Below are 24,083 nucleotides of genomic sequence, written 5' to 3'. Positions count from 1 at the left end.
TAAAATCCGTTGTAAAGCAGGGACAATACTTACTCCAAGCGAAGGCCTGAACCCGAACCTATCATCCTATATCTGATGGGATACCCTGATCCCATCGATGATACGGGCCCAGAAGAAAAAAAACCCCAAACCAAACCATCAATTGATTGACTTACTTCCCTATTCAAAACCACCGGAAGTGAACCTTTGCTCGAGGAGAGTTATTGTCCGGAAAATTTTATTTACGCAAGCGGCTTTAGAGCGAAAGCCACGTTAGTAACTGAGATTGAAATTCTGCCCCACAAGGGACCCGTCTCTAGGGCCGGTCGGAACCTTTCGGTATTGGGCTTTCTAACGGTTTCGCCACACTTCGAAACATCACCTTGACAGTAAGCTTTAGTGATGTTGTTCCTTGGAAAGCTCCAGCGAATGGCTTGGGCGTTGAAAAATAGAAAAGTATATTGAGAATGGAAAATTCATTTACTTTAAGCGAGTGAAGTGTCGTTTCACGGTACTATACCATGCGCCGGAAATGAGAAGAAAAGAAACCATCCGGACAGATGAACTGATATTTGTTGTTGATCTACCCTCACCTTCGAAAAAGAAAAGTTCTGACCTTTTTACACGCGAAGAGTTCCGACCTGAAGAATAAAGTGAGTAGTGAGGAAAAAAAATTATCTTTTCTTTTACCTACCTCAACTTTCGACAGTTTACCGCAGCATTCATTGTAACGATCAAGCAAAACTTTGCTGGCGCGGGTAACTTTTAATCCGTGTTTCAATTCTTGCTGTTCTCAGTGTTGGCCACCCAACGCCCTCTCCATTGCATCTTTATGCCGTTCGCCAGGACGAAAAGATGGAAAAACTTTTATATACGCTTTAAACTCATCGGACACAAAGCCGGGTAATCGCGGGCATCCGTTTTATTGCTTTCTACATCCAAATTTTTCCGGTCATTCGCGGGCTTCGGTTAGTAAATCCACGCTTCGTGTTCCTGGACATTATCTGCTTTCTTTTAGACGATTATGGTCAGGCGATAAATTACACTTTATTAAACATTTTCTAACAAAGTTCTTCTTTTTTCTTTGCAACTCGATTTCAGGACCTACTTTGATTTGGCAAGAAGATTAATTTGATAAGCGAAATGACGCACATCGCTCGTACAGAAGTCGGACAATGAAACGCTTGCGATCCGGGAACGATCGTTGGAAACAAAGGATGGTACTACTAACGGCACCACTACCTCTATACTACGCCACGGCAGCGACGGCCGTTGTTCTAGCACTACCGTCAACCGTAGCCAGCGAGACAGGTGGAGCTGTTTTGACAGCACTGAATCACACGTTAGCGACAACGTCATCGACCCTTTTCGATACCGGAGTGTTGACAGACGTCGATGAAGGGAGCAACGGTGGCCATCATCATCTGTCCCGTGCGGTGAGCCCCGACCGGGTTGCCAGCATCACCAACATCGAACCATCGTCAAACGCAGCGATTCTGGCAGGATTCGAGTCGCCGGCAGCTTTCGTTGACAGCAGTAACGTCAGTGTGGAGGTTGTGACCGGTGCGACTGACGTGCCCACGGTGGACAATGATCGGTTTTCGCTGCTCGATCGCGACCCACTGGAGAGTGCGATTGGTGTAGCTAACCGATCCCTAATCAGCACCGTCTCTTCAGCGGTCGGGTTCGATCAGGGCATCGAGGATTTAGTGTGGCCTGTGGATAACCTCTTCTCGAGCACCGGAACGCCACCGGATCCGACCGCACGCCAGCTAGAAAGTCTCTCGCGCGCGATGGAGGAACACTTTCTCGTCGCCAACTGGCAGGACTGCGTCGTTGTGATACTGTTCTGCCTGCTGATCGTGGTGACCGTGATCGGTAACACGCTCGTCATCCTGTCGGTCATCACGACGCGCCGTCTGCGTACCGTCACCAACTGCTTCGTAATGAGCCTGGCCGTGGCCGACTGGCTCGTCGGTATCTTCGTGATGCCACCGGCCGTAGCCGTACATCTGATGGGTACGTATAATTGGATGGGTCACCACCGTTCCGATCAGAATGCCGGCGGCTGTTGCACCAGCAACGCTTATTATCCTCGTCATATCGATCATGGCAAAGTGTTTGTTTGCTTTCCAAGTAATTTATAACGCCCTGCCAGAGTGTAACGCATAAGGGGCCAATTCTTCAGCCGTCCGTAGAAAGCAACCGTAGGCAACAACACCTCCTCCGTCCATCTTCCATACACCTTCCTTCCTTGACGTGACTCGTAAACGCAAAAATAATGATTTTCCGTATGTTCACCTCCGGGGCCCGATTGCTTGGCAAATGAAGTTTTCGTAAACATTTGATTTGCCACGTGTAAATAAACAGGCAACGATCTGCCAAGTATCGTCGCACACGCAAACACTCCGACACACACACATACACACACATACACACTACACTGGCATCACATGCACCGGTCTACCCCTGGATCCCTGAGATCATTCGATGCAATCAAAATCCTCATCTCCGTCGGTAACGACCCAAAGCTGCCGACGAGGGCCGACGGCACACTTGGCCCAAGTTGTCAGGTTCATTTAAAAGTCGGGCACAACTTTTGCCCTTCGACCAGATGCCGGAGCGGAGTGCATCGTGTGCCAGCTTGGGGAAGAAGAGGGAGGAGTTTTCCGCGTGAAACGTATCCGGGAGCACCGACTCTTGGGCACCGAGGCCTTGCGATTGTCTTTGCGAAAGTCGTACCGTCCGGCCAGCCCGGTCGGTTCCTGGTGTACTTGTTTAGTGCAAGTTTAACGACACATTTTTCTGCTTCTGTAGCATTCAACTCGAGCGCAGGAAGTTTTTGATCGCTTCCGAAACAAAATTGGTACTCCACTTTGCCGTTTACTGTTGCCCTTGGTTCTGCCAACGGTTGATGTCAAAGTTTTATTTCCTTTGGCATACGACGGGTCATTCGGTCATGTGCGAACCACGCAGCGGTACGAAACGGGAAAACTCTAAAAGTCCTTGCCTGACAACTTACGATGTTTGGCTCCCTGATGCTTGACTTGCAATTCGGCTCCTTGTCCTAGCCCGCGCAGAGCAATGAATCAATCAAAGCTTTCTTTTTCACATGGGAAGTTGCACTTTTTTTTACAGGGTAACTCGAAAAATGTAATAGAGGAAATCTTTTGAAGAACAGTAGCTGAAGAAAAGGACAACTAGATCTGACACAATGCCAAACACGATAAAGTTTGGGCGACCGAAAAGTTTAGCAATTTTTAAATTGTTTTATCAACTTTAGAAACCATTCAATTTGCAGAAAAACATTGACACGCCTGTTTGAGATTGTCGTACCTAATAAAAATTCAAATTTAAGGCAACTAAAATAAACGAAATTTTATTGAGGCGACGCTGCTTGAGACATGCCTCTTGTGATATCTCCCATCCGCGCTCTGATCAAACAGCCGTGTCTGCAGACGTTGCGAGTAATGTCGTAAACATTTTATACGCATCTTGACGTGATTTTCTCTGTGCTTTGTTACACGTACGCGGTAGAATCGTCCCTTTTAGTGGACAATAAACGTTAACCACCATTTGCGGCAGCATAAATATGTAAGACATGTCTAAGGGCCTCTTAGCCTAACGGCTTATGAAGCTAAGCTAGAAATTGTACGGAATGAAACGAAGGATGTGTCACGTGAACCTATGCCGTGCCGAGAACTAAATTAAACAAGTTTGTTTTGCAATGCTTATGTATGCATTTATCGGAATTAATGTCATACAGTTGGAGACAACTTTTAAGCGCATGAAAGCTTAATGAACAAATTCGTTTAAATTACTCTCATCGCCGGCTGTTTTGCTGCTAATTACGAAACCACTGTGCCCTGACGGTACCCACTACACATCGGTCGGTGCTCGAAATTGCATTCATTGACCAAACAGCATCATTTAGTTACGGTCACCGGTTCCGGCGCAGAAAAGGGCTTTTAATCTTTTGAAACCACCCAGCCAAAGGGGGAAACGCCGACGGGACGACCGTAGCTTTTCCATGTAGTTCCCGGAGAAGCGAAAAAGTGAATGAAGGAAAAACACCGACCAACTGCAGCGGCATTGCCCGGGGGGCGCTGCCAGTGTATCTTGTTTTTAATCTGCCTCCGGTACGATGCAGTCACGTTTTGCTCGCTCAGTTTAATTTAGACCATTTTCCAAGCATTCCCTTTTTTTGTGCCACTTTTGAATGCCAGTAGTTGGCCTTTCTTTCGCTGTTTTTGTCCACGAGGTGCGCTTGAATTTCGCCATTGAACGCCTCGCATTATATTGATCTTTTTTCTCGATACACATCAATCTTCATTGCGAAAAAAAACGAACGGAAATCTAAATCCATTTCCCCCGGAGCTCACACAACGCTTGCGACAAGATTTCAATCAATCCTTCCTCTGCGAACGATGTTCAGTCGCGCCCTTCGGGTCATTACGGCATGATAGGTTATATTACTTTCCTAGACAAACATTTCTTCCAATGCATCGTGTCGTCGGTGCCAAACCGGTGCCACCGCTTTGTCACCCGGATGCAGCAAACCGTGCAAAGGGTTATGCGCCACGAACCGAAGTCGATAGAGAGACCTTCACCGAAACCGTACAAGTTTGTTGCCTTAACACTGAGCAACCCTGAAGGGCTCCATTTAAGCCAGCTAGTGTTTTGTTTTTCCTCCTCCTTCCCGCGACGCCCCATTTTTCTTCCCATTTTCACCACCATTCTCATACATTCTCTCTATTTTCACAGGCTCCTGGCAGCTCGGTTGGATTCTGTGTGATATATGGATCTCATTAGACGTACTACTCTGTACAGCATCAATTCTTAGCCTTTGTGCCATTAGTATAGATAGGTAGGTGGTTCCACTTGTTCCCATCATTTTTCATCCCCCTCCCCCCACTCACCAGGGAGGAATGTGTTTATCGCGTCTATTTTCCGCCGTTATGTCAATGCGTTTTTTGCTTCGTACAAATCATAAATCTAAATCGCACGCTTCCTTTTTCCTGGGAAACGGCCTTACGGGACACCTAACATTTTATGTGCCCTCTTCTTTTTAACAGCCTCGTTTTCGCATCCTTCTTCACATCCTTAAAGCCTTCCAGGAATCTGCAAAAAAAAACAGCCGATTGAGGTGTGCTTGTTAACAGTAAATGAAGCCGTCGCACGTTCGCTATACGGCCATGTGTGCCCTTTATTTCCAGCATGCTGATGAAACGCTTTTCAAAAACGGAACAAATCGTCCATCGCGCGCCGGCACTTTCGCCCCGACATTGCCGCGCTCCTGAGCGCCGTTTTTTCCCGAAATTCCTCAACCTTTTCCACCCCACGCGGGTGTCGTTTGACACACAGATGACGTACGGTGGAAAATTGTTTCCCATTTCCGTCAAGCCATCGCACAGAGGAGCGCCCGGTTTTGACATCATGTTTGATATGCAAACAACCGCCAACAAACGGCAAAACGCACCCTCGGCGTCTGGCGACCTGTTCCCGAGCTCGGTGTGTTGCCAAGGGGGAGCTATAAATTACGAATGCGCCGTCCGGAGCACCAGTTCCAGAACCGTGCTGAAACCCGCGTGGGCAGTTTATTCGTTTGTCGCGGAAAGCGTCGGCTACAGTGCCCCCGGCCAGTTGCACGTGAGGTAATCGCATTGCGAATTGGAAACTTGCTTCAACAAACTATCCACCGCCAGCCTTGCGACAATCGGTTTCCCTCTCGTTATCAGCACTAATGGGAGATACAGAAGACCGCCGTTGAAGGTGTACGAATAAAAATGGATCGTCGGTCGTCGCAACGGCAGACGGCTTCATATCATCAGGTATCTCGGCATGGAGGGAACTGTTGGCGAGGGTAGGAAAAAGCAATCCCCTTCGCAACAGCTATTCCCCACTGTATTTCCCCACCGGCTTCACAAACAAACAACAGCCGGGCTGCAGTTTAGTGATAAAGTCCGATTGGCAAATTGGTGAGACCATTATGATGTCGTTCGGTCGACTTCCGCAGGCGACCGGTCGCCAGCCAGTGGGCCATGTGGAGTTCCTTTGTCGGATCAAATTGCTTCATTCGACAGAGTACGCAACAGGAATACGAAAATTGGGTGGCTGAGTTCCGTCGATTGTCACCGAGATAAGATAATTTGTCATCGCTCGCAACATATCGCAGAACGGAAGCGAAACACCGGAACTGATCAATACTTTCTGGTTTAGGCGTTTGGTTGGTGTGTCGTCGTATTCGGCGACGGCCTGAGCTGTTTCAATGTTTGTTTGAAATGTTTTATTTATTTCGATTCATTTTCAATGACTTTCAATGAGGATATTATTTCTACCCGTTTTTTTCTATGAAAAGGATCACATAAGAACATTTTTTTCACAAGCCTTTTGCAAAGGAAGCATATTGTGCATGCAATGAAAATAATTTTTCCAGATAGAAATTGTTTTTCAGAAGCTGAAACCCTCATTTTCTCGTGGGCTCTAAATTAATTTATCTAATTTTTTTGACTTCACAAGTTATCTATAGAGTGAACTCAAAGGCAAACCGTGCTCGGTGGTGCATCGTGCCATGAAACAATTTGCTATGCCGTTTCAACCGAAGCGGTTTCAATTTCGGCTTGGGGTTAGCTCTATTTAGGCACAAAGCGAACGGAATTTCCTTACCATTATTTATCGCTTCCCTGCACCGATACGGGTCATTCCCCATTCATTGATATAATGTTAATTATTGCAAATAATTCCATTGGCGTTTTTCGCAAGCCCAAAATTGGTTCGTCCGTGCATTGTCAGAAGCGTTCGTAACGTGTGTGTCCGGCCTCTTGTGCATTCTATTCACCAATCTGGCACCACATCGATCCGTGAAAAAACAACCAGGAACCCCACGCATGTCCTGGTGCTACCGACTCTAAGTATGGAATAAATTACACGGATATTACAACCGGCATAACGCACCGACAATGGGCCTCACGATAGGCAAGGAGCGATATGTGTAAGCCATGAATAATTTCCGACAGCATACATACATTTGGCTGAACTGATACCAATCACTGATGGCTGCCGCGGTTGCTCCACTGTCAATGGAGGCGAGGGCTGACTACCCACAGCTTGGCGATGGTTCCAAAAGTACGTGCAGGCCACACGGTTGAATCCTTTGGTATAATTTAATGCTACCTCGCGCCTCAAATTACATCAGCTTCCAAACGAGCTGAAACTTTCCCGAGCGCGAGTATCGCCCCAAGGAAAGCTCGGTTCCGCGAGCGACGATGAGCTCGCTGCCACCGTCCCTGCAAGGCCTTCCTCGTGATAATAATAACGGGCGCATGGATAATGTGCGTCTTGCGAGATGCGATAAGATGCCGCAAATTGATTTACATTGCGCGCTGTTACGTCGTTTACATTCTCATCACATCAACGCCCTTCTTTAGGTAGTTGACGACGAGGAAAAAAGTGATAAAAAAAGGTGGTAGAAAAGAAGACAACCCACCGCAGCCATCGGCCCCAAACATTCCGCCCGTGAAGTGGATTGCACTTTCGGCAGTACGAAAGTGGGGTAAGAAAGTTTTCCCTCAGGGCGAAGACGCTATCCAAATTACATTAGATCTCAAGCCCGAGGCCAATCGAACGACTAACTTGATTAAAAGTACGCTCTGGGAAGGAATGGCCCGGCACGATGATGAGCACGATGATGGAACTATGAATTGATTTAGCGAAAACTTTTCCATCGTTCCCGGCTCCATTCACCTCTCGGGCGGGGTGGAAGAGGGAAGGGGGTTGTTTCCTTGAAGCATAACTGTCATCTGCAATTCTCTGGTCGCGTTAAGCTGCACTAATTCATTCTGCTCCTCGAAATGCAACCGAGGAAGTTTGTGCACATCGCTGGAGCCGGTTCTACAGTGGCGCTTTTAAAATGAGCTTTCCAAGAAAGAGATTTTGCACCAACAACGCGGTATGCGTTTGGAAGATAAATAAAAACCGGCAACGTGGGAGTACCGAGCCACGTGCCACTGTGCCGAAATGTACTTGAAGGCAGACGAATTGATTAACTTATTTTAAACACAACGCGAAAATACCGAGCGTGTGAACGTCGACATTCAAAATGCCCGCGGCTTTTGTATGTAAGTACGTGTTGCTTGCTGACGATGGAAATGCATGTAATTCATCAAACTTTTCCACCGACACACAGCGAGCTCATTATGGACGGAAAAAGTCGCGTGGGAATATACCACGCGCATTTCGCGTTAATCGTGTTTTCGAGAAGGCAGACACAATACGGCACGACGCGTTTTAATCGGCAGACGACAGGAACATTTTATACATATTGTGAACAGATTTGTCAATGACGCGTAATAAAAAGAAACTCGCCTTATCATAGATGCGGTGAATTTCTAATTAGAAATAATTGCAGATGACAAACAACTAGACAGAACTCAATGGTTCTGCCGCTTCGGGATGTAACGATGAGATCAGAGACAGGAAATAATCAACCGGCTTGAAAATGTCCTACGGCGCTAATGAGATCCCCTTCCGTTTTAATCCTTTCTATTTGCCGATGATATCTCCAGTTTGGCTTCGAATATTACCGAGACGAAAACTTCAAAGCGATTGCGTTCATTTCTGGCGACGAGTGAACCATAGCGTCAGCGAACTTAAAACACGCGTACTTTCGTGCTTATGGAGGGAAAAGGTTTTTCAGTGAAATTTGGAAGTCAATTTCGGTCAAAGAGGTGAAGCCGCAATTTTTCATCAGATTTTGTTTCTTAACTTCAGAGAATTGAACTTTGTCAGGCAAATATAGAAGTCAAGGTCAAAGAAAGGTGCATGTATTTTATTGGATTGAATTTTAATTATGCTTCTCCTAGGTGACAAACGCTAGGAAAATCCTTACCATCGTCGCGTGCTACCCATTAACAGCCAACAATTAAGAAGCAAGCAACGTGGATATAGAATGATTTAATAAACATTGTGTTTTACCAACAACAGCACTCCCTCGTCATCTTTGTCCTCACTCAATTCCTTACCGTTTGTCCTATTTGTAATGCTTACTTTCATGCAACGACCCACCCTGCTACCATGATCCTGTCAATTATCCTAATTGCCCACCGTCTCACAACGCCCGTGGAACCGACGGTTCCGTTTTGCCACCTTATCGCTGCAGATATCTAGCCGTAACGCAACCATTGAACTATTCCCGTCGACGGCGCTCGAAGCGGTTGGCCCTGCTGATGATCTTGGTCGTGTGGGTCCTGGCCCTAGCCATCACGTGTCCCCCGATTCTCGGATGGTAAGCCCCGCTCTTATCGGTTCCCGCCCGCCACTAAGCGCTATTTTCTCTACCCTTCCGGACAGGTACGAACCGGGTCGGCGTGAGCTGGACCAGTGCCGATACAACCAGAACGAGGGCTACGTCGTCTTCTCCGCCATGGGGTCCTTCTTCATCCCGATGACGGTGATGGTGTACGTTTACCTACGGATATCGTGCGTCGTCGCCTCTCGGCACGACAAGATGACGGAGATCGAAGTCCACAAGGTATGTAGCGGCCGAGGTTTAGAGTGGAGGCTAAAGCCTCTACCGCTAACCGGTCGTACCGCTGCTGAATACTAATGGAAACACTGTTTGTGAACGACAAACTGAGCCTTTACTCCCTCGAGGGGCACGTTTCCTGTGTCGTGGCCTAACTCCGGCACCAAAAACGTTCCTCGTTTGACAAACAGATGCGCCCGAGCGTTTGTCGCTCGCGATGGATGATCTACGAACGTGCATTTAAATTTATTCTGCTCGGTTATACGTGCTGAAAAGAAATTGTGATTTATGGAAGCAACGAAACCGGGGGATGTTTTGTGAAAATGAAGGATGTTTTGTCCCCAACAACGTTCAACGCAATTTCGTAACGTGAGGTCGAGTGTGAGGATTTTTTTTAGCTTAATCGAAACTCAATATTGCGATTTAGTTTTTTATGTACGTTTGAAGTAGACTCTTTTTTTTATGACATAATCAACACAGATTTTTTGATGCAGTGCCGTACTTAGGGATTTTTTACTAGTTAGATTTTTTATATAATTAGCAACTAATCTTCCTCTATTGTAGTTTTACGTGCAGTTCTTAAAAAACATTTTTAAGTAGAATTGCTATAAATGACTTCCATCGAATTAGGAATGTCTATGCTGCGTGATGGCCTCAATGCTTCTTGGTTATGTCCGACATATGGGTTGCTGAAAAGGATATCATAAAGCAACAGGCTTTTACAAAGATATCCAATTGATATTTTAGGCAAAGAAGTAGATGGTATAGCACACAAAGCACGAACTGTTTTGTCGCGACTTTATTTGATTTGCCAGTCATAATTGCGATGCGCAAACACGAACCGAGATAAGACCATGGAAATCTATATTGAATGATTTGTGGTTTTTATTTCGACATAGTCTACCCAATTTTCCCTTTCAACCATCCTTCTACCACCAGTTGAATAAATATCATAACGAAGGAAAGGCCTTTCTTTCGGATGCGCAGCAGAGACAATAATTACTTAACTAATGAGCTTGACCAAGCATCAAATAGATGCTACCGGCACTGATACGGGTCCGGGTCGGATACTTTAGCCCAAATCCTCGGCCGGTTCGCCTCAGTCATCCGGCACGCTCGGACTCGGGACTCGTGGTGTCATCGTGGCTAATTATGCGGCAAACTGCTGCCGAGTACATTAATTTCGTCCATTTGTTTTTGCCAATTCATGCTAATTAAGCGTGAACGTGGCGCTCGCAATCCTTTCATCCGCTCGCTAAACACACCCGGCTAACCTTCTGTGTTTGCTTATCCTTTCCTTTTACTTTGTTTGTTTTGTTTTGTCTCTCTTCATCGGAGCAGAAAAGTCACCGCATTCGGGAGCCCGAGGAGGATGGGTACCAGTCCGAGCAAGATCCGATTCCACTGAGCCCGAAGCGAAAGCGTTCCTCGTCGCAGCTGTCGACGGGTACGACCACCTACGTGGCCCAGGTTGGGCCCGGTTCGATGCTGGACGATAGCGGCCCGAAGGCGGTGGGGGCGGCCAAGCGGAACCATAAGAACGGTCACTACGAGCTGGTGGACATGAATTCAACGGTCGGTGGTGGCATCGTAGTCGGCGGTGGAAAAACCACAATCCTTTCAGGAGCACTCGAGGGCGCCGCCTACGAGGTGGGTGCGGACGAGGGTGAGGCTGTCGAGCCACCGGTATGTGCCGATCCCGGTCAGCCAGGTGCTGGAAGTGGTCCCGAGGCGTGCTACAGCAAGCTGCCCTCAGCGGACGACCGCTGGCCGTCAGGCAATAGCATTTTCAATCAACAAACCCACAAACCACAATCCCATTCCGGTGGTTCCAGCGCAACCAGCGCCGGCACCGGCGGGAACGTTTCCCAACAGGGACAGCAGCACTTCCACCATCACCACCATCACCATCACCATCACCATCACCACCATCACCCGGGCGGGGGCACGACGGGAGTGCCGGTGGCGGCCGTGGCTGCGACAACCGGTGGTGGTGGTGGCCTTCGACGGAACAACACCATCAACACGTCTACGGGCAGCTCGGTGCAGCTGGTCGGGGGGCGGGTGAACGCGGGCGGCGGTAACAACATCCGCGTGCACCAAAAGTCCCTGTCGTCCCGCATCTCGTCGATGAAGCGCGAGAACAAGACGACCCAAACGCTCAGCATCGTCGTCGGCGGGTTCATCGCCTGCTGGCTGCCGTTTTTCATCAACTACATCATCACACCGTTCCTGCCGAAGGGCTGGTCCGTGCCGGAGCTGGGCGAGTTCTTCACCTGGCTCGGCTGGATCAACTCAGCCATCAACCCGTTCATCTACGCGTTCTACAGTGTCGACTTCCGGGCGGCCTTCTGGCGGCTCACGCTGCGCCGCTTCTTCCGCAACAGCGAGAAGGCCCCGTTCGCCAACATTCACAACCTCTCGATGCGCCGATGAGCCATGGGTGAGGAACTCGGCCACCGGGGCGTACTAGCTTAAGAGTCACCACCTTTTAAGGGCCAATGCTTCGTTGCGCTCCGACATCGAAATCGACGATGATGTGCTTACCTTGCCGAACCTACGCTCGAATGAATTCGAATTTTCCCGAAATGAAATTCGGCTCGTTTGGGTGCGGAGCAGGCGACTTATATCGTGCATAAGGTGTGGCCGTTTTAGCACGAAAGACGTTCTAGAATCTAGAACGCAGATACACCTATTCCACCCAACGCTCTCCTACTCTGGCTGCGTTGGTCAAATGGGCAATGACCAAAACGGTTCAAGGAGACGCGTTCTGGTGGGAAAACTTTCAATTTGGTCGATTTTATCTATTTCTCGGTGTTATTTTGTTATTGTTTTATTTCTTTTTATCGCTGAAAATTTAAGATTGTTAAATGAATAGGAGAGGTTTTATCATTCGATTTAGGTATTTGTCGTTTTTGTTAGATTTTGTTGTTAAGGTTAATTTTTAAATTTCACTTCTCATTTATCACTTTCTTTAAATCCTTCATTAAACCCCATTTGGCGCTGCATAATGAAATATATCTGTTTTTTTTTTAATTAGTTTTACAAACATTTCGGCATGTTACTTGTATTAAAGAGTTAATTCATGTTATTACTTCCATTCGTCGATATCTTTCTGTTGTGCTGATTTTCAAGTCATGCACCAAAACGGTTCCTTTTAAAGATTGTCTGTTTTTTATTTGTTCGTTTTCTATTAAATTTTTACTTTTCATCAAAACCCTATAAATGACACGTGCTTTTCTGTAATATACCCAATCGCTCCGTGTGTTTCAGTTTCGTAGAAATTTTCTCTCCTGAAGTGGGAGCCTCAATCAAACAAAGTCCCAAGCCAGACGCTACATCATCCATGCTATCTTTTATTTTTGGAAATATGATAAACCCTTTTGCAAGGAAAAACGCTTACAAGCTTTGGCAAATATGCAAGGCTACGAAATTTGTTTTTACGAAAATTGCGCATACTATTTAGGTGTGGCATTTCAGAATATTTTTGTGTGTCACCGAGCTTACGCCATTCGTCGAACTTCGCATAAACGCAACATCCGGGCAATGTTATGGAAGGCGCAAAGAAAAGGCATAGAACCTGGCGGTTTACATTGTCGTTCGTAACTCGGAAAACACGGGGCATCCATGACACTTCACATGTCCTCAGTTGTCCGTTGCTTCAACGTGTTGGGTTGCGAGAAGGTTTTTCCTTCAGTGAGCCTCCTTCAACATATGCTTTCAACACGATAGAGGTTTGCACTTTGCATGCCGGTTTTCTTTAGCACAGCGTAAGGTTGGTTTTTTGCTTCTTTCCTTAAATCCTTTCCTATCCCATTGGGTTAGAAAATTACACGTTTCAGCCACAGAGAAGCTGAGTGGAAAAAAAAAATAAGTGGAGAAGGCAGCAAAGCATAATAGCGAGGTGTAACCGAGCATCTCGCTCGGACGAAAACGAAGTGTCATCATTCACATTTGCCACCATTTACAGGAAGGCTCCCTTTGTGTCCTTTTGTTATTGTCCCGCATTGTTCGACAGGTCACAAAAGAGCGAAAGTGTGGAGAAGCAATATGAACTGAACTATTTTTTTTTTACATTTCTTCTCAATAACAACACGTTCCGGTGATCGTATTCTTTTTTTCACACAGAATTAAAATACGTAAAATACTTTACTTTACACTCTTTTTTAGATGAATGTTGTTAGTGAGAGACGTAAGTTTTAAATAATGAAATAAAGTCTATTACAAAATAAATTATATCCAGCCATTTACAAAAGTCCTACAATCCCACCATTTAAAGGCATAGCAAGGCACTTTTTCACGAAACGTATGCCTCTTACAAAAGAAAAAGGGATAGATATGAGAGTCAATTGCTGGAATTGAGAGCCAAATATAAACAAAGGATGAAAAGTAACGAACAAGCATAATGCCACCATTTAAGGTATCGAATGTCCCCAAAGGACAATAACGATTCAGTTGATACTATAATACCCACCATTTATTTTTTATTTATCTGCCTTTTTCCCCAACCAACAATGCTGATAGCGGAAGAGAATTGGAACAGTGGCGAATACTTGGAAAATTTACAATCAGGAAACGAACACAAGTCACAGGGTAGATTAACTGTTCTTTGGAAATCACAAACTTTAAGGACCAGCGTATACTAAAATTTACTGTGTCACTTTTTACTCTACAAATTTTCATCCTTCCATTGAAATAATTAAATTAATTTATTTTACTTCCGGTACAATTATATGCTTCTTTTTCTCATTCACACGTAAAACGTGTCTTTTTTATTAGATGCATTTTACGTCAAGCAATGTGTTTCCTTTACCACAAAAAAATGTTTAGTTTTTCGTAGAGTATCGTTTGATTTTTCTTAGTATTACCATGGGAAACAATGTGGGGAAAAGCACATCATCATCGATTTCCAATTGGCGTAAGGCGAAGACCGAGCGGAACGACGATGTGTGAGATAGTCTAGTGTGACGTGAAGCAGTCACAAATTGGCTTGAAATAGACACATCGTACACACAGAAATACATACTTTACCACTAGCATCCTTGCGCACGTCAAAGTTCATCCTTAAGCGCTGCCAATGACGGCATGATTGACGACAGGCGGCATCGGTGGGGAGTCTTTGTGGCGAGCCGGCTCTTAAGGGAAAATTTGCCGCATTCCGCTGCTCACGAACGAGTGGCAACACACAGTGGAAAGTACACGCACATTGTTAGTACTAAGCGACAGCGCCAGCAGCAGCATCAGCGCACCACCCACTCCAGTGGAAGCAAAAGCCGACCGCAATGGAGCGAAAAATTAAATGAAACGAAAAACAAGAAAAACATAGCCGAGTATTGACAACTACTCACTACTAATAACAATAGGACCGCGTGCTGAGTGGAAACCCTGCAGCGATCATGCAGCTTCGTCGAAACGATCCCACTGAGACGGGAGGAATGGGGGGAAGAAAAAACGGTACGCTGGCAGATTACGAGGAAAAATCGTTTTCCGAAAGTAAACAGCTTTTGTTTTTGTTCGAGCTATAGAAGCTATCTAGGCGCAGTTGAATTGAATGAATAAAGAGGATTACTAAATAGACGGAAACGTTGCGACAGCTTAATCGGAACGCTTCGGGGCTGAAGTCTGAAGTGTTTGCAGCCCGTACACACCTAATAAGACTGGTTTGGCAGGGGAAAGGCCACGACATTAAATCCGAAATCCGCCATTAGCACCGAAGGGTTAGATTTGAGATGAGCATGATGAAATAAACATTAAAAAAGAAAACAAATTCCCAAGAACAACGCTCATCTCGTTCGACTTTTCTCAAGCATAGAAACACTGTCCAAAACGAGGGAAAAGGAAACGTTCGCCTGAGGCAGCGTAAAGACCCTCGACACAAGGCTAAGCGTGCTTATACGGCACGTCGTTTCACTGTCGATCTCTTTCGGTTTTTTATCGAACCGGAAATCTCTTTATATTCAATTTCATCCTTTTTCCCCCCTTCGCTCGAGGGAAAAGCTCCACGATTCTAATCCGAAAGATGAAAGAAGTAGATTGCCGAGGGTGAGTATGGTTCGACAGCGTAGATGTCTAGCGAGACCAATGTCAACAACTACTCACGTCAAACGACGGGCCGGGTTGGAAGGAAAGGCGGGAAGCACAATCGGAAAGCAGCAACAGGACGATGACAAGAATGGCAGCTGGCATGTATTAGGGTCGATTGGGAAAGTGGTGGTTAAGGGGTCGTTAATTTGACAACTGTTACCGCCTTCGTAGATTTGATTGTTACAGACGCCACAGAACGACCCCATTACCAGTGGTCTGCATTGATTTTTTGGGAAAATATATTCCGTTAAGTGAGGTGCTTCAATGTCATGCCCTATGAACTGATACACTAACATTCATCTTCTTTAATAAACTTTTTTTCACATTGTAAATGGCAATAATTCCAGGTAAGGCATACCATATCAAGAAGAAGCTTAGAACTAAGAAAAGTCTAAGAAACGATACACCACATCAAATTATCGAAAAAATAACTTTCCACTATTTGAAAAAGAAAACCAAATTACGCTGCAGCCGTTACGAAACATACTAACAGTTATTTCAAAACAACTAGAATTAGACCAGATCAATTATCGTAGGTAACAAACCAGCATAAAGCTCATCATAAGTCAAGCGTTACTTACGTTACGAATGAAAAGCTCTAACCATGTTGTTAGGGAAGCTCATCTTAGTGCTCGCTACCGAAGAAAACAAACGTCAAACACCAGGCGCCTCCACCGTACATTTTCTACTCCGGAAGCACAAAATGTGAGCTTTTAGCAATAATTTCAAGCTTGTTGCTGAAAGACTATAACTGCTTTTGGTCAGATATTCAGCGGACTGTAGAGGATAACACCGTACCATAAAACAAAACACTTTATGACGTTACGAAGCATTTTACACTGATTCAGTTTATTTTTATAATAAAATATGTACAACTGAGGAAAGGGTTTGCATTATTTGGCGATTACAAAACTTAATAATATGATTTTAAATTAACTATGAAATGTTCCAAACTATACAGAAGAAAACATCTTTTGCTGATTTGTAATACTGTTACTTCCAAACGTAAATGTTTGATACCAGTTCTGTTCCGAACTGCTGCTCTAAATAACTGTAAATCTCAATTAATACTTCTGTTCTTGCATGTGCTCAGTACATTTTTTTTCCATGACAAAAATACACTCTGTTATGTTTTGAACCCACTCCTGGGGTGCTTTTTAAACATTGGGTATAGTTTCAGTTTTCCACATCACATTCACTAGGGGTCCAGCTTTTTTTCATCTGTTATTGATATAGTCCATATGTTTTTTTCCATTACCTTCGATACCGCATTTCCTTTAAATCCATTACATTGAAAAATCCTGCGCGTTTTTAGTCCACAAAACGGTGACTCGATATGGGGTGACCAACCATGTTGGTTTTGTTTTGGGCTGGTTTTGATTTTATATTCATTTTTTTATCAATGACCTTTAATGTCCTAGCGGGCTTACTTTTGCGAATAATATCTGGTTCCACGCATACATCATACACCATGAACACACGCACATTTATCAGAAATACTGTGTTTCCATTAGGGGAACAACCGGGGATTGGTGGATCCATTCCCGATTCCATTTTTTGCCAAAATTCCCTCCGGTCATCAATAATGCATTGTCAGGGCCATCCACACAAACACGCACATACACATAGGTTTGTACATTCACCACCGAGTAATGTAAAGAGAGCCAGCGTGGCGTGGCGCCATCTAGAGGAATGTTTCGTTCTCAAGTTCGTTCGCCGGCTGGCCGGTCGTCCCGTTGGGGGCACTGAAGCTGCAGAGCGCTGCCGCCGGTTGCTGGGAGACGGTGCCATTGCTGCCGCCCAGCACCGAGCTGCTTCCGCACGTGACGGTGGTGGTGATGGTGTCCGTATTGTTGTTGTTGTTCGCCAGGGCGGCCATTCCAGCGGCTGACGTGATCGTCCCGTTGGCGCTGCTGTTGTAGTTCACGGAACCGCGGGCCGGCGCAACCTGGAAAGTGTTGGTTGGCATCGAGTAGGTCATTTTGTACTGCTGGGCGCGCTGCGTGCAGAGACCGTAGCTGTGGTTGGGCGCAGCGGTGACGGGAGGGGAACAGGTGTAAGCAGAACAGTGAATCGAGTGACAGTGAGAGCGGGGAATTAGCGTGCGGTTTGCCTGCGTTAGCGTGCTGTTAGCGTGTGATACTTACTTCGCCAGCAGAGAGAAAAAATCCTTCCGGTACTGCATGGTGAGGATCGCATATAGGTAAGGGTTGGCGCAGGAGTTGAGTGGGTAGAAGAACACCAGCAGGATCTTCGACTTGCTCACGCCGATCAATGGGTAGCCGGCGATGGCCGTCAGCCCGAAGAATGCGATCGGCGCCCAACAAGCGAAATTAGTGAACACCAGCAGCGCCATCTTCTTTGCAACCGTCATCTCACCACTGTGTGCCGTCCGTGCCGCCTGACGTGTCTCCTTGCCGAGTGAAAGGTAAATCTGGGCGTAGCAGATGACGATCACGACGAAGCCGCACCCGTTGACGACCAGCACCGTCAGCAGGTAGGCCACGTCCCAGCTGTCGCGCGTCTCCATCGGCAAGCAGATGGAGGTGGACGAATAGTTACTGATGCCGAACAGCGGCATGGAAGCCATCACGAAGGCGTACAACCATCCGATCACCATGATGTACGTGGCCGCTGACAGTTTGATGCGCCTGTTCAGATAGATCGCATGCGTGATCGCGAACCAGCGCTCCAGCGTGACGATCGTGAGCGTGAACACCGACAGGTGGCTGGCGAAGACGGTCAGAAAGCCGGCCACCTTGCACCCGACGCCATACTGCCAGTCAAACGCGTAGTTGAAGTACTCGCCCATCGAGTGCGCATCGATCGATGCGATCAGCAGCAGGTACAGGCCCATGCAGAGGTCCGCAAACGCCAGGTTGCAGATCAGGAACTTGGGCACGGTCAGGTCGCTGCGATTAGAGAACAGTACCACAACGACAGCCACGTTACCGAAGACGGCCAACAGTACCACCAGCCACACAGAACCACGCAACCAGTGCGAACCCATCACGTCCTCACACGGATTCAACGCGTCCGGCATCGGGTAGCACTTGACGTCAAATATCCTGTAGAAAAGGACAAAGAAAACCAGGTATAGTTTCGTCTTCTTCTATCGACTTACATAGCTTGAAGGTAGAGTAATGATTAGAGTTATGTAATTCCGATTCAGATTCATGAGTCTGAATGATTCTTTGCATTGCTTTAGAGATGTTGTTTAGACATTAATGTTAAAGGAACAGAAAACGAAAGACCATAAAATGGGTAGATTGACCCCCTTTTTTGGTCGCATGATCCACGCTAATAACAGAATCATGAAGATTCGTGAAAGATCCATGTAAGATTCATGAAGATTCATTAAGGTTTCGAAAGATTCATCAACGGTGAAGATTACAATCCCAATAGATTCATGAATCAATCTGAAATAATAATTTGATGAAAGATTCATATGAATGAATCTCACCTAAAGATTCATAAGGCACAACAATAGTAATGGATCTCTCTCGTCGATCGTGGGTTCAATTCCAGAATTCAGAGGGATATCACTATTACTCACATTGGTGTCAAGTTCCCGCACAGCGCCTCCATCGACGGAATGTGGGCTACCGTCTCGTGAAACACGCCAAATTCCAACGGGTTTTCGGTATACATTCCCCCACCACTCTCCACCGCAGTCCGTCCTCCTCCTCCTCCACCTCCTCCATCCTCTGGCAACGGAAGTCCGGTGATGGGCTGCAGGAAGCTATCGTCCACGATCTCTCCCATCCGCTTGTCCGACAGGTCGATGCCCTTCCGCAAAGGTTCACTATCCACCGGTGGTTTCTCTCCATCGCTTCCCGTCGCCATTCGAAACCAACTGCGAAAGTCAACCGAAGCACGACGCCGCTTACGACGAGACGATCCTACGTGCTGTTGTTCGGCGACATCCGCTCCGGTTGACGCTGCCGGCAGCGTCTCGGCACTTGAGGCCACCTCCAACTTGACCTGCGGCGTAGAGTATCCCTTCCGAATGCAGCTGTCCTGCGCCTCGTAGAACTTCTTAAGGTTTCGCTCGTGGGCGTCCGGGTCATGGCGGGCAGGAAACTTGAAGGCGCAACAGTGGAACGAGTGTGTCAGGTAGGCGGTCCGCAGGTTCTACGACGGGAACAGAAACACAAAACAAGCATCTTCATTAGTGAACTTTTCAGTCCATACCAATACTTGGAAAACGCTCGCGAAGTCAGTGCCACGCAAAAGGCGTTTGCTGCATCGTTAAGGGTTTTCAAAATAAGCTCCCAAGACATTTGTAGATGTTTACGGTACAGTGTACAAACTCGCAGAAACAATGTTCTCTTCAGCAGCAAAAAAAAAACTTTGTGCTTTGAAGTGTGCTTTCACCATTGTCTGTACAAGGCTTCAGTTTTCCTGTAGCAAATACAAGTTCAGCTATGCTAAAAGCATGTCAAAAATGGTTTTACCCGTGTTCATAACTTTTTCATCAAAGCTAAAGCAATGATATATAAAGAATAATCGTTACAAAGTTATGCTTGACATCAATTATAATCAACATGATTAAAATCATTCAACAGCTGCGCCTAGGGTTTCAACACTATTTACTATTTCCCTTTCAACCTGCCCACCTCACAAATAGTTCCCGTAAACTATAAACCAGCGCAAATAGCCTCTATTACCTTGAAATTGTAAACGGAAGGAATGGTTTTCAGCGAATGGGTATTCTGTATGCGTAGCACCTCCAGCTCCGACAGTCCTTTGGTTGGCAGCTCCTCGATAGCAGTCCCAGAGAGATCCCTGAGGAAACAAGAAACCGGAAAGGACCGACCGGTCGTCGTTAATAGTTGGACTTGCAGATAACCTGCCCCGCCTTAATCTCGATTGAGATGCCTTAATCTGACGCCACCGGGTGTGAATCACTTACAGCTCCCTGATGTTGCTTATTCCAACGAAGGCATTGTCGTGGATGTCTTTCAGCTTGTAGTTCAGTTTGATGCTCCTGATGGACGGAAAAAGGGGAACCGTGGATAACAAAATCTCTTTAAAACGGCAAACCTCTGCCCCAAAGACTGCACTTACAGTGTGGCAATTTCGGAACCGTGAAACGCCGAGTCGTGAATTTCCGTCAGGGCATTGTTGTCGAGAATTCTGGCGAAAGGAAACCATCAAAGCGGATTACCCCCGGTTGTAGTTTTTCGTCACGCCCTCCACGAACCCAATACTTACAACTCGTCAGTCTTCAGTTGAATCGAGCGCTCGTAGATTTGGCGAATTTGATTGCCATCCAAATCGCTATGAAATCCCACGCAAATAAATAACAAACCGTTTCGAGTCAAAATATAATGTGATCAATATTGGAGTTAGCAGTAAGCGACTGACTGACTGGCACTCGACAGGGTGGAGCAGCGGCATGGTGGCATCAAATGGTGCGAACAACAAGGCATGAAAAAGCGTGCTCTCGGAAATGCTCATAGTTTACGCACAATTGGCCGATTTAATGATCATGCAGACGGGGATGGTTTTGATAAGATGGACGCTACCGTGTTGCTTATGGTGGTGAAGGTGATGATGATGATGATGATGATGATGAAGATGGTGTATGTTGATGATATTGGGCAAACAACCTGGCAGCCCTATTATATATCGGGTAACCTGATCAACAGACACCCGACCTCGGTGCTCGCAAAAGCCGTACGAAATGGGCGTCGCTAATTAAGTGCTAACGTGGGTCCTCTTGGCGCATTCCGCGTACTTGGAACCACCCCGCGAGATGGTCGGGCGATGGGAGGGGGATCAGAAAAAGCAGTCGAAGCAGTGTATTGTAACGATATATGATGGCGTTGCCGTTTTTACTACTCACACCATGTGCATTATTATGTGGTCGGACAGAACGCGCAGATCGGGCACCGCGAGCAGCCCACTGTGGATGATTCTCCTGTCAGTCGTGAGTCCCGCCCAAGGTGACGTAGGTATTTGGTTTGCATAAATCAAAAATGGAAGAGAAAGAGTGAAACCAGAGTAATGAAAGGGTAAAACGAAAAAATCCATGTAGTGGAAGTTATTCCTTTAGAAGACGTACAGTTAATTTTCTTTTTAGAAGAAATTTAAAATCATTATTTTCACGATTATTTAACATTTTAAGTTTGAGGTTTGAGAACTATGAAGCTTTAGTTGTAGTACAAAAATCTATATCTTCTTCTTCTTGACGTAACAACCATCTTCGGTAATGCCTGCCTTTTAAAGACTTTCAAGACTGTTTCCTTTGTGTACGTTGATAGTCAGTTCTCTCGTACAGATTTAAAGAGGAATTACTTAACATTGGCAGTAATCGCTGAAGGGTTATTCAGGCAAATTGTGAATTTATTTTCAGTAACAATGAATAAATTTCTACTTTGGAATCTTATCTGCCGGTCATGTCTGCCCAATGAAAAGCTTACTAGACTTTTTACCTTCGTGTACGTGGATAGTCAATCCTCTCGTACTGGGAAGGGCCGTATTTAATTAAGATATTCTATTTTTATATTTTGAAAATATTCTAGAGTGAAAGGCAACTCCGGCAACAGCAAAAAGGCGAAAAGCCTGATCAACTCGCAGTGGAAAAGGACTTAACAAATATTCAACTAAATTATGTATTTTTGAGCAAGCGTGAATCGAAAAAGAACTGCACTTACAGAGTTTTCAGCTTCAACGAGATGCCCTCGAATACATCCGCTGGCAGAAACTCGAGCTTCGGTGCGTGTGCGATGTAAAGCGTCCGTAGGTGCCGTAGTTTGGAGAATGCGGACGGTTCAATCCGGTGGAACTCCTTCAGGTAGATCAGAAACAGATCCTCCAGTGTGTCCGCGTACACCGTCAGTGCGTTGGTGCGCAGTCGCTTGACGCCGACCTTCTCCAGCGTTAGGCGCTGCATCGGAATCAGCTTTTGCGGAACTCGAACGATCGATTGGCCCAAACAGCGGCACTGTACCTCGCCGACGGCCTCCTCGGACGAGTTCCAGCAGCGACACTGACCCCGTTTCAGCTCGACCACTGGCAGCGATCCTTCCGGGCTGTCCGAAATGAAGTTTTCGCTTCGGTGCTCCTGATCCTTTGCCCGCTGATCCACCACCGACCCGTTGTTGCCCTCCAGCACGACGCCATCCGGAACCGTCTCCATCCGTTCGGTGGAGCTCGGGGCTGATTCCGTCGGCAGGGCTGCCCTCGAACTCCAGCCGCTTTCGCCACCGAAGGCCACTAGCAGCAGGACACCACCGAGCAATGGCCGCAAACACCACGCTGAACGGAACGGCCGACTTCCTGTTCGGCGCGGGCTCACTGTCATTATTCGAGCGCAAGGAAATGTTTCGGACTGGCGATAAAATGGCAGACTCGGAGGTATAGCAAGACCAGTAGTTGGCCAATTTGTTACCGTTTGTTGGTTCACACAATTCGATAGCACTGCGCAGTAGTTGTAGTAATTGGGCCTACGACACCACCAGACACAAGCACACAGGCGAATACACAATCGCACGATACACGCAACGACAGGAATACTTTTCACGTGATTTCGTTTTCAAAGACACCGATTTGTCCGCCGGTTCGCCGGAAGTTGTACGCGTTCGTGCCGTGCGACCAGAAGCGGGTAGATTTGATTGTCATATTTCGGAGCGTCTGTCGCGTGACCCGGAAGGAACAGGACCCGGTACGGCCACGTTGTTCTGGGTAAATAGAAAATGAAGAAAAACAAACCTGTGAATTAAAAGAGTAAAAAGTCACAACCCTTTTTTTCGAAATCTATTTCATTTTTGTTTGCTGAATCCCGACAGTGATAATTTGTTTTCCACCTCTTTGTTTGTTCCTTTTCCATTATAATCCTCGTGCAGAACGCCCCTTTGCCAGGAATTTACTGGACAGCGAATGATATGAAAGAATTTTAGTAGATTTTTTTACTGTTGTCGGTAAATAACAAACCCTTCTTTCGTTTGTTGAGTTTGTCGTAAGATTTGTCAATCTCGATTCGCTTTAGGGAATGTAACAAGGGTAACATTTCCTGACTATCTGTTTTTTTTTTCAACGAATCCTTATTCAATCTGACATGTTTGGAGTTTCTCGGAATAGTTAATTCTCATCATGGGGGATTCTCTTGGTCATCTATTCATTGTTCCGTTCTTGTTCTTTTGATCTAAGCGAGCTTCCTGATGTTTCGGCTTAAAGCAAACATGTAATTTAGTATCTTCAAATAACTCCTCTACAAAAGTGGATCCTTTGTATTGCAACATTTTTTTTTAGAAGGCATTGTGTTTCCTTCACAATCCTGCTCAAAATGTTTTCTTACCATAACCCAATTAATTACCAGAAGAATGTAGAGATTTCCAGACGTAATCCGACGCCTGAATTCCAGCCCACTATTCCACGAATACCGTTTTCAGATCCCCCGCCGAGAGTGTCCGAGTATGTTTTGGCCAAAATCTTCATTAACACCACCTACACGGCAATGGCGTACACGTCGAGAAAAGTTGGTTGAATA

At 46.1% G+C, this 24,083-nt stretch overlaps 2 protein-coding genes across 2 annotated transcripts; one reads left to right on the top strand and one right to left on the bottom strand.

Annotated features, from left to right (window-relative positions):
• Positions 1-1,712: 1,712 nt before the first annotated feature.
• LOC131289645 (probable G-protein coupled receptor No18) lies at positions 1,713-12,260 on the top strand. Its single transcript, XM_058318942.1, has 5 exons — positions 1,713-1,998; positions 4,744-4,846; positions 9,137-9,262; positions 9,328-9,508; positions 10,844-12,260. Exons 1-5 carry the CDS (start codon positions 1,773-1,775, stop codon positions 11,936-11,938), a joined length of 1,731 nt encoding a protein of 576 aa, XP_058174925.1. The 5' UTR covers positions 1,713-1,772; the 3' UTR covers positions 11,939-12,260.
• Positions 12,261-17,270: 5,010 nt separating this feature from the next.
• On the bottom strand, positions 17,271-22,898 carry LOC131289710 (follicle-stimulating hormone receptor). The gene is made up of 9 exons (XM_058319011.1): positions 22,249-22,898; positions 21,438-21,512; positions 20,804-20,869; positions 20,657-20,725; positions 20,502-20,576; positions 20,257-20,374; positions 19,143-19,720; positions 17,734-18,654; positions 17,271-17,604 (listed from the first exon to the last, which is right to left on the bottom strand). The coding sequence occupies exons 1-9, from the start codon at positions 22,896-22,898 to the stop codon at positions 17,271-17,273; spliced, it is 2,886 nt and encodes a 961-aa protein (XP_058174994.1).
• Between the last annotated feature and the right edge of the window lie 1,185 nt (positions 22,899-24,083).

Source organism: Anopheles ziemanni, chromosome 3 (genome assembly GCF_943734765.1).
Source record: "Anopheles ziemanni chromosome 3, idAnoZiCoDA_A2_x.2, whole genome shotgun sequence".
NCBI lineage: Eukaryota > Metazoa > Arthropoda > Insecta > Diptera > Culicidae > Anopheles > Anopheles ziemanni.
Note: the sequence above shows the minus strand (reverse complement) of the source record. Positions and strands in the feature narration are given on the sequence as shown.

What these genes read in the sequence shown, in the direction of transcription:
- LOC131289710 (XM_058319011.1), bottom strand. Translation starts at nt 22,898, where the DNA reads ATGACAGTGAGCCCGCGCCGAACAGGAAGTCGGCCGTTCCGTTCAGCG. An exon ending in TCGTTGAAGCTGAAAACTCT is followed by an intron (nt 21,513 to 22,248) that starts GTAAGTGCAGTT and finishes CACGACTGACAG; the next exon opens with GAGAATCATCCACAGTGGGC. An exon ending in TTTTTCTCTCTGCTGGCGAA is followed by an intron (nt 17,605 to 17,733) that starts GTAAGTATCACA and finishes GCCCAACCACAG; the next exon opens with CTACGGTCTCTGCACGCAGC.
- LOC131289645 (XM_058318942.1), top strand. Translation starts at nt 1,773, where the DNA reads ATGGAGGAACACTTTCTCGTCGCCAACTGGCAGGACTGCGTCGTTGTG. An exon ending in CGTAGCCGTACATCTGATGG is followed by an intron (nt 1,999 to 4,743) that starts GTACGTATAATT and finishes CTATTTTCACAG; the next exon opens with GCTCCTGGCAGCTCGGTTGG. An exon ending in TGTCCCCCGATTCTCGGATG is followed by an intron (nt 9,263 to 9,327) that starts GTAAGCCCCGCT and finishes CCTTCCGGACAG; the next exon opens with GTACGAACCGGGTCGGCGTG.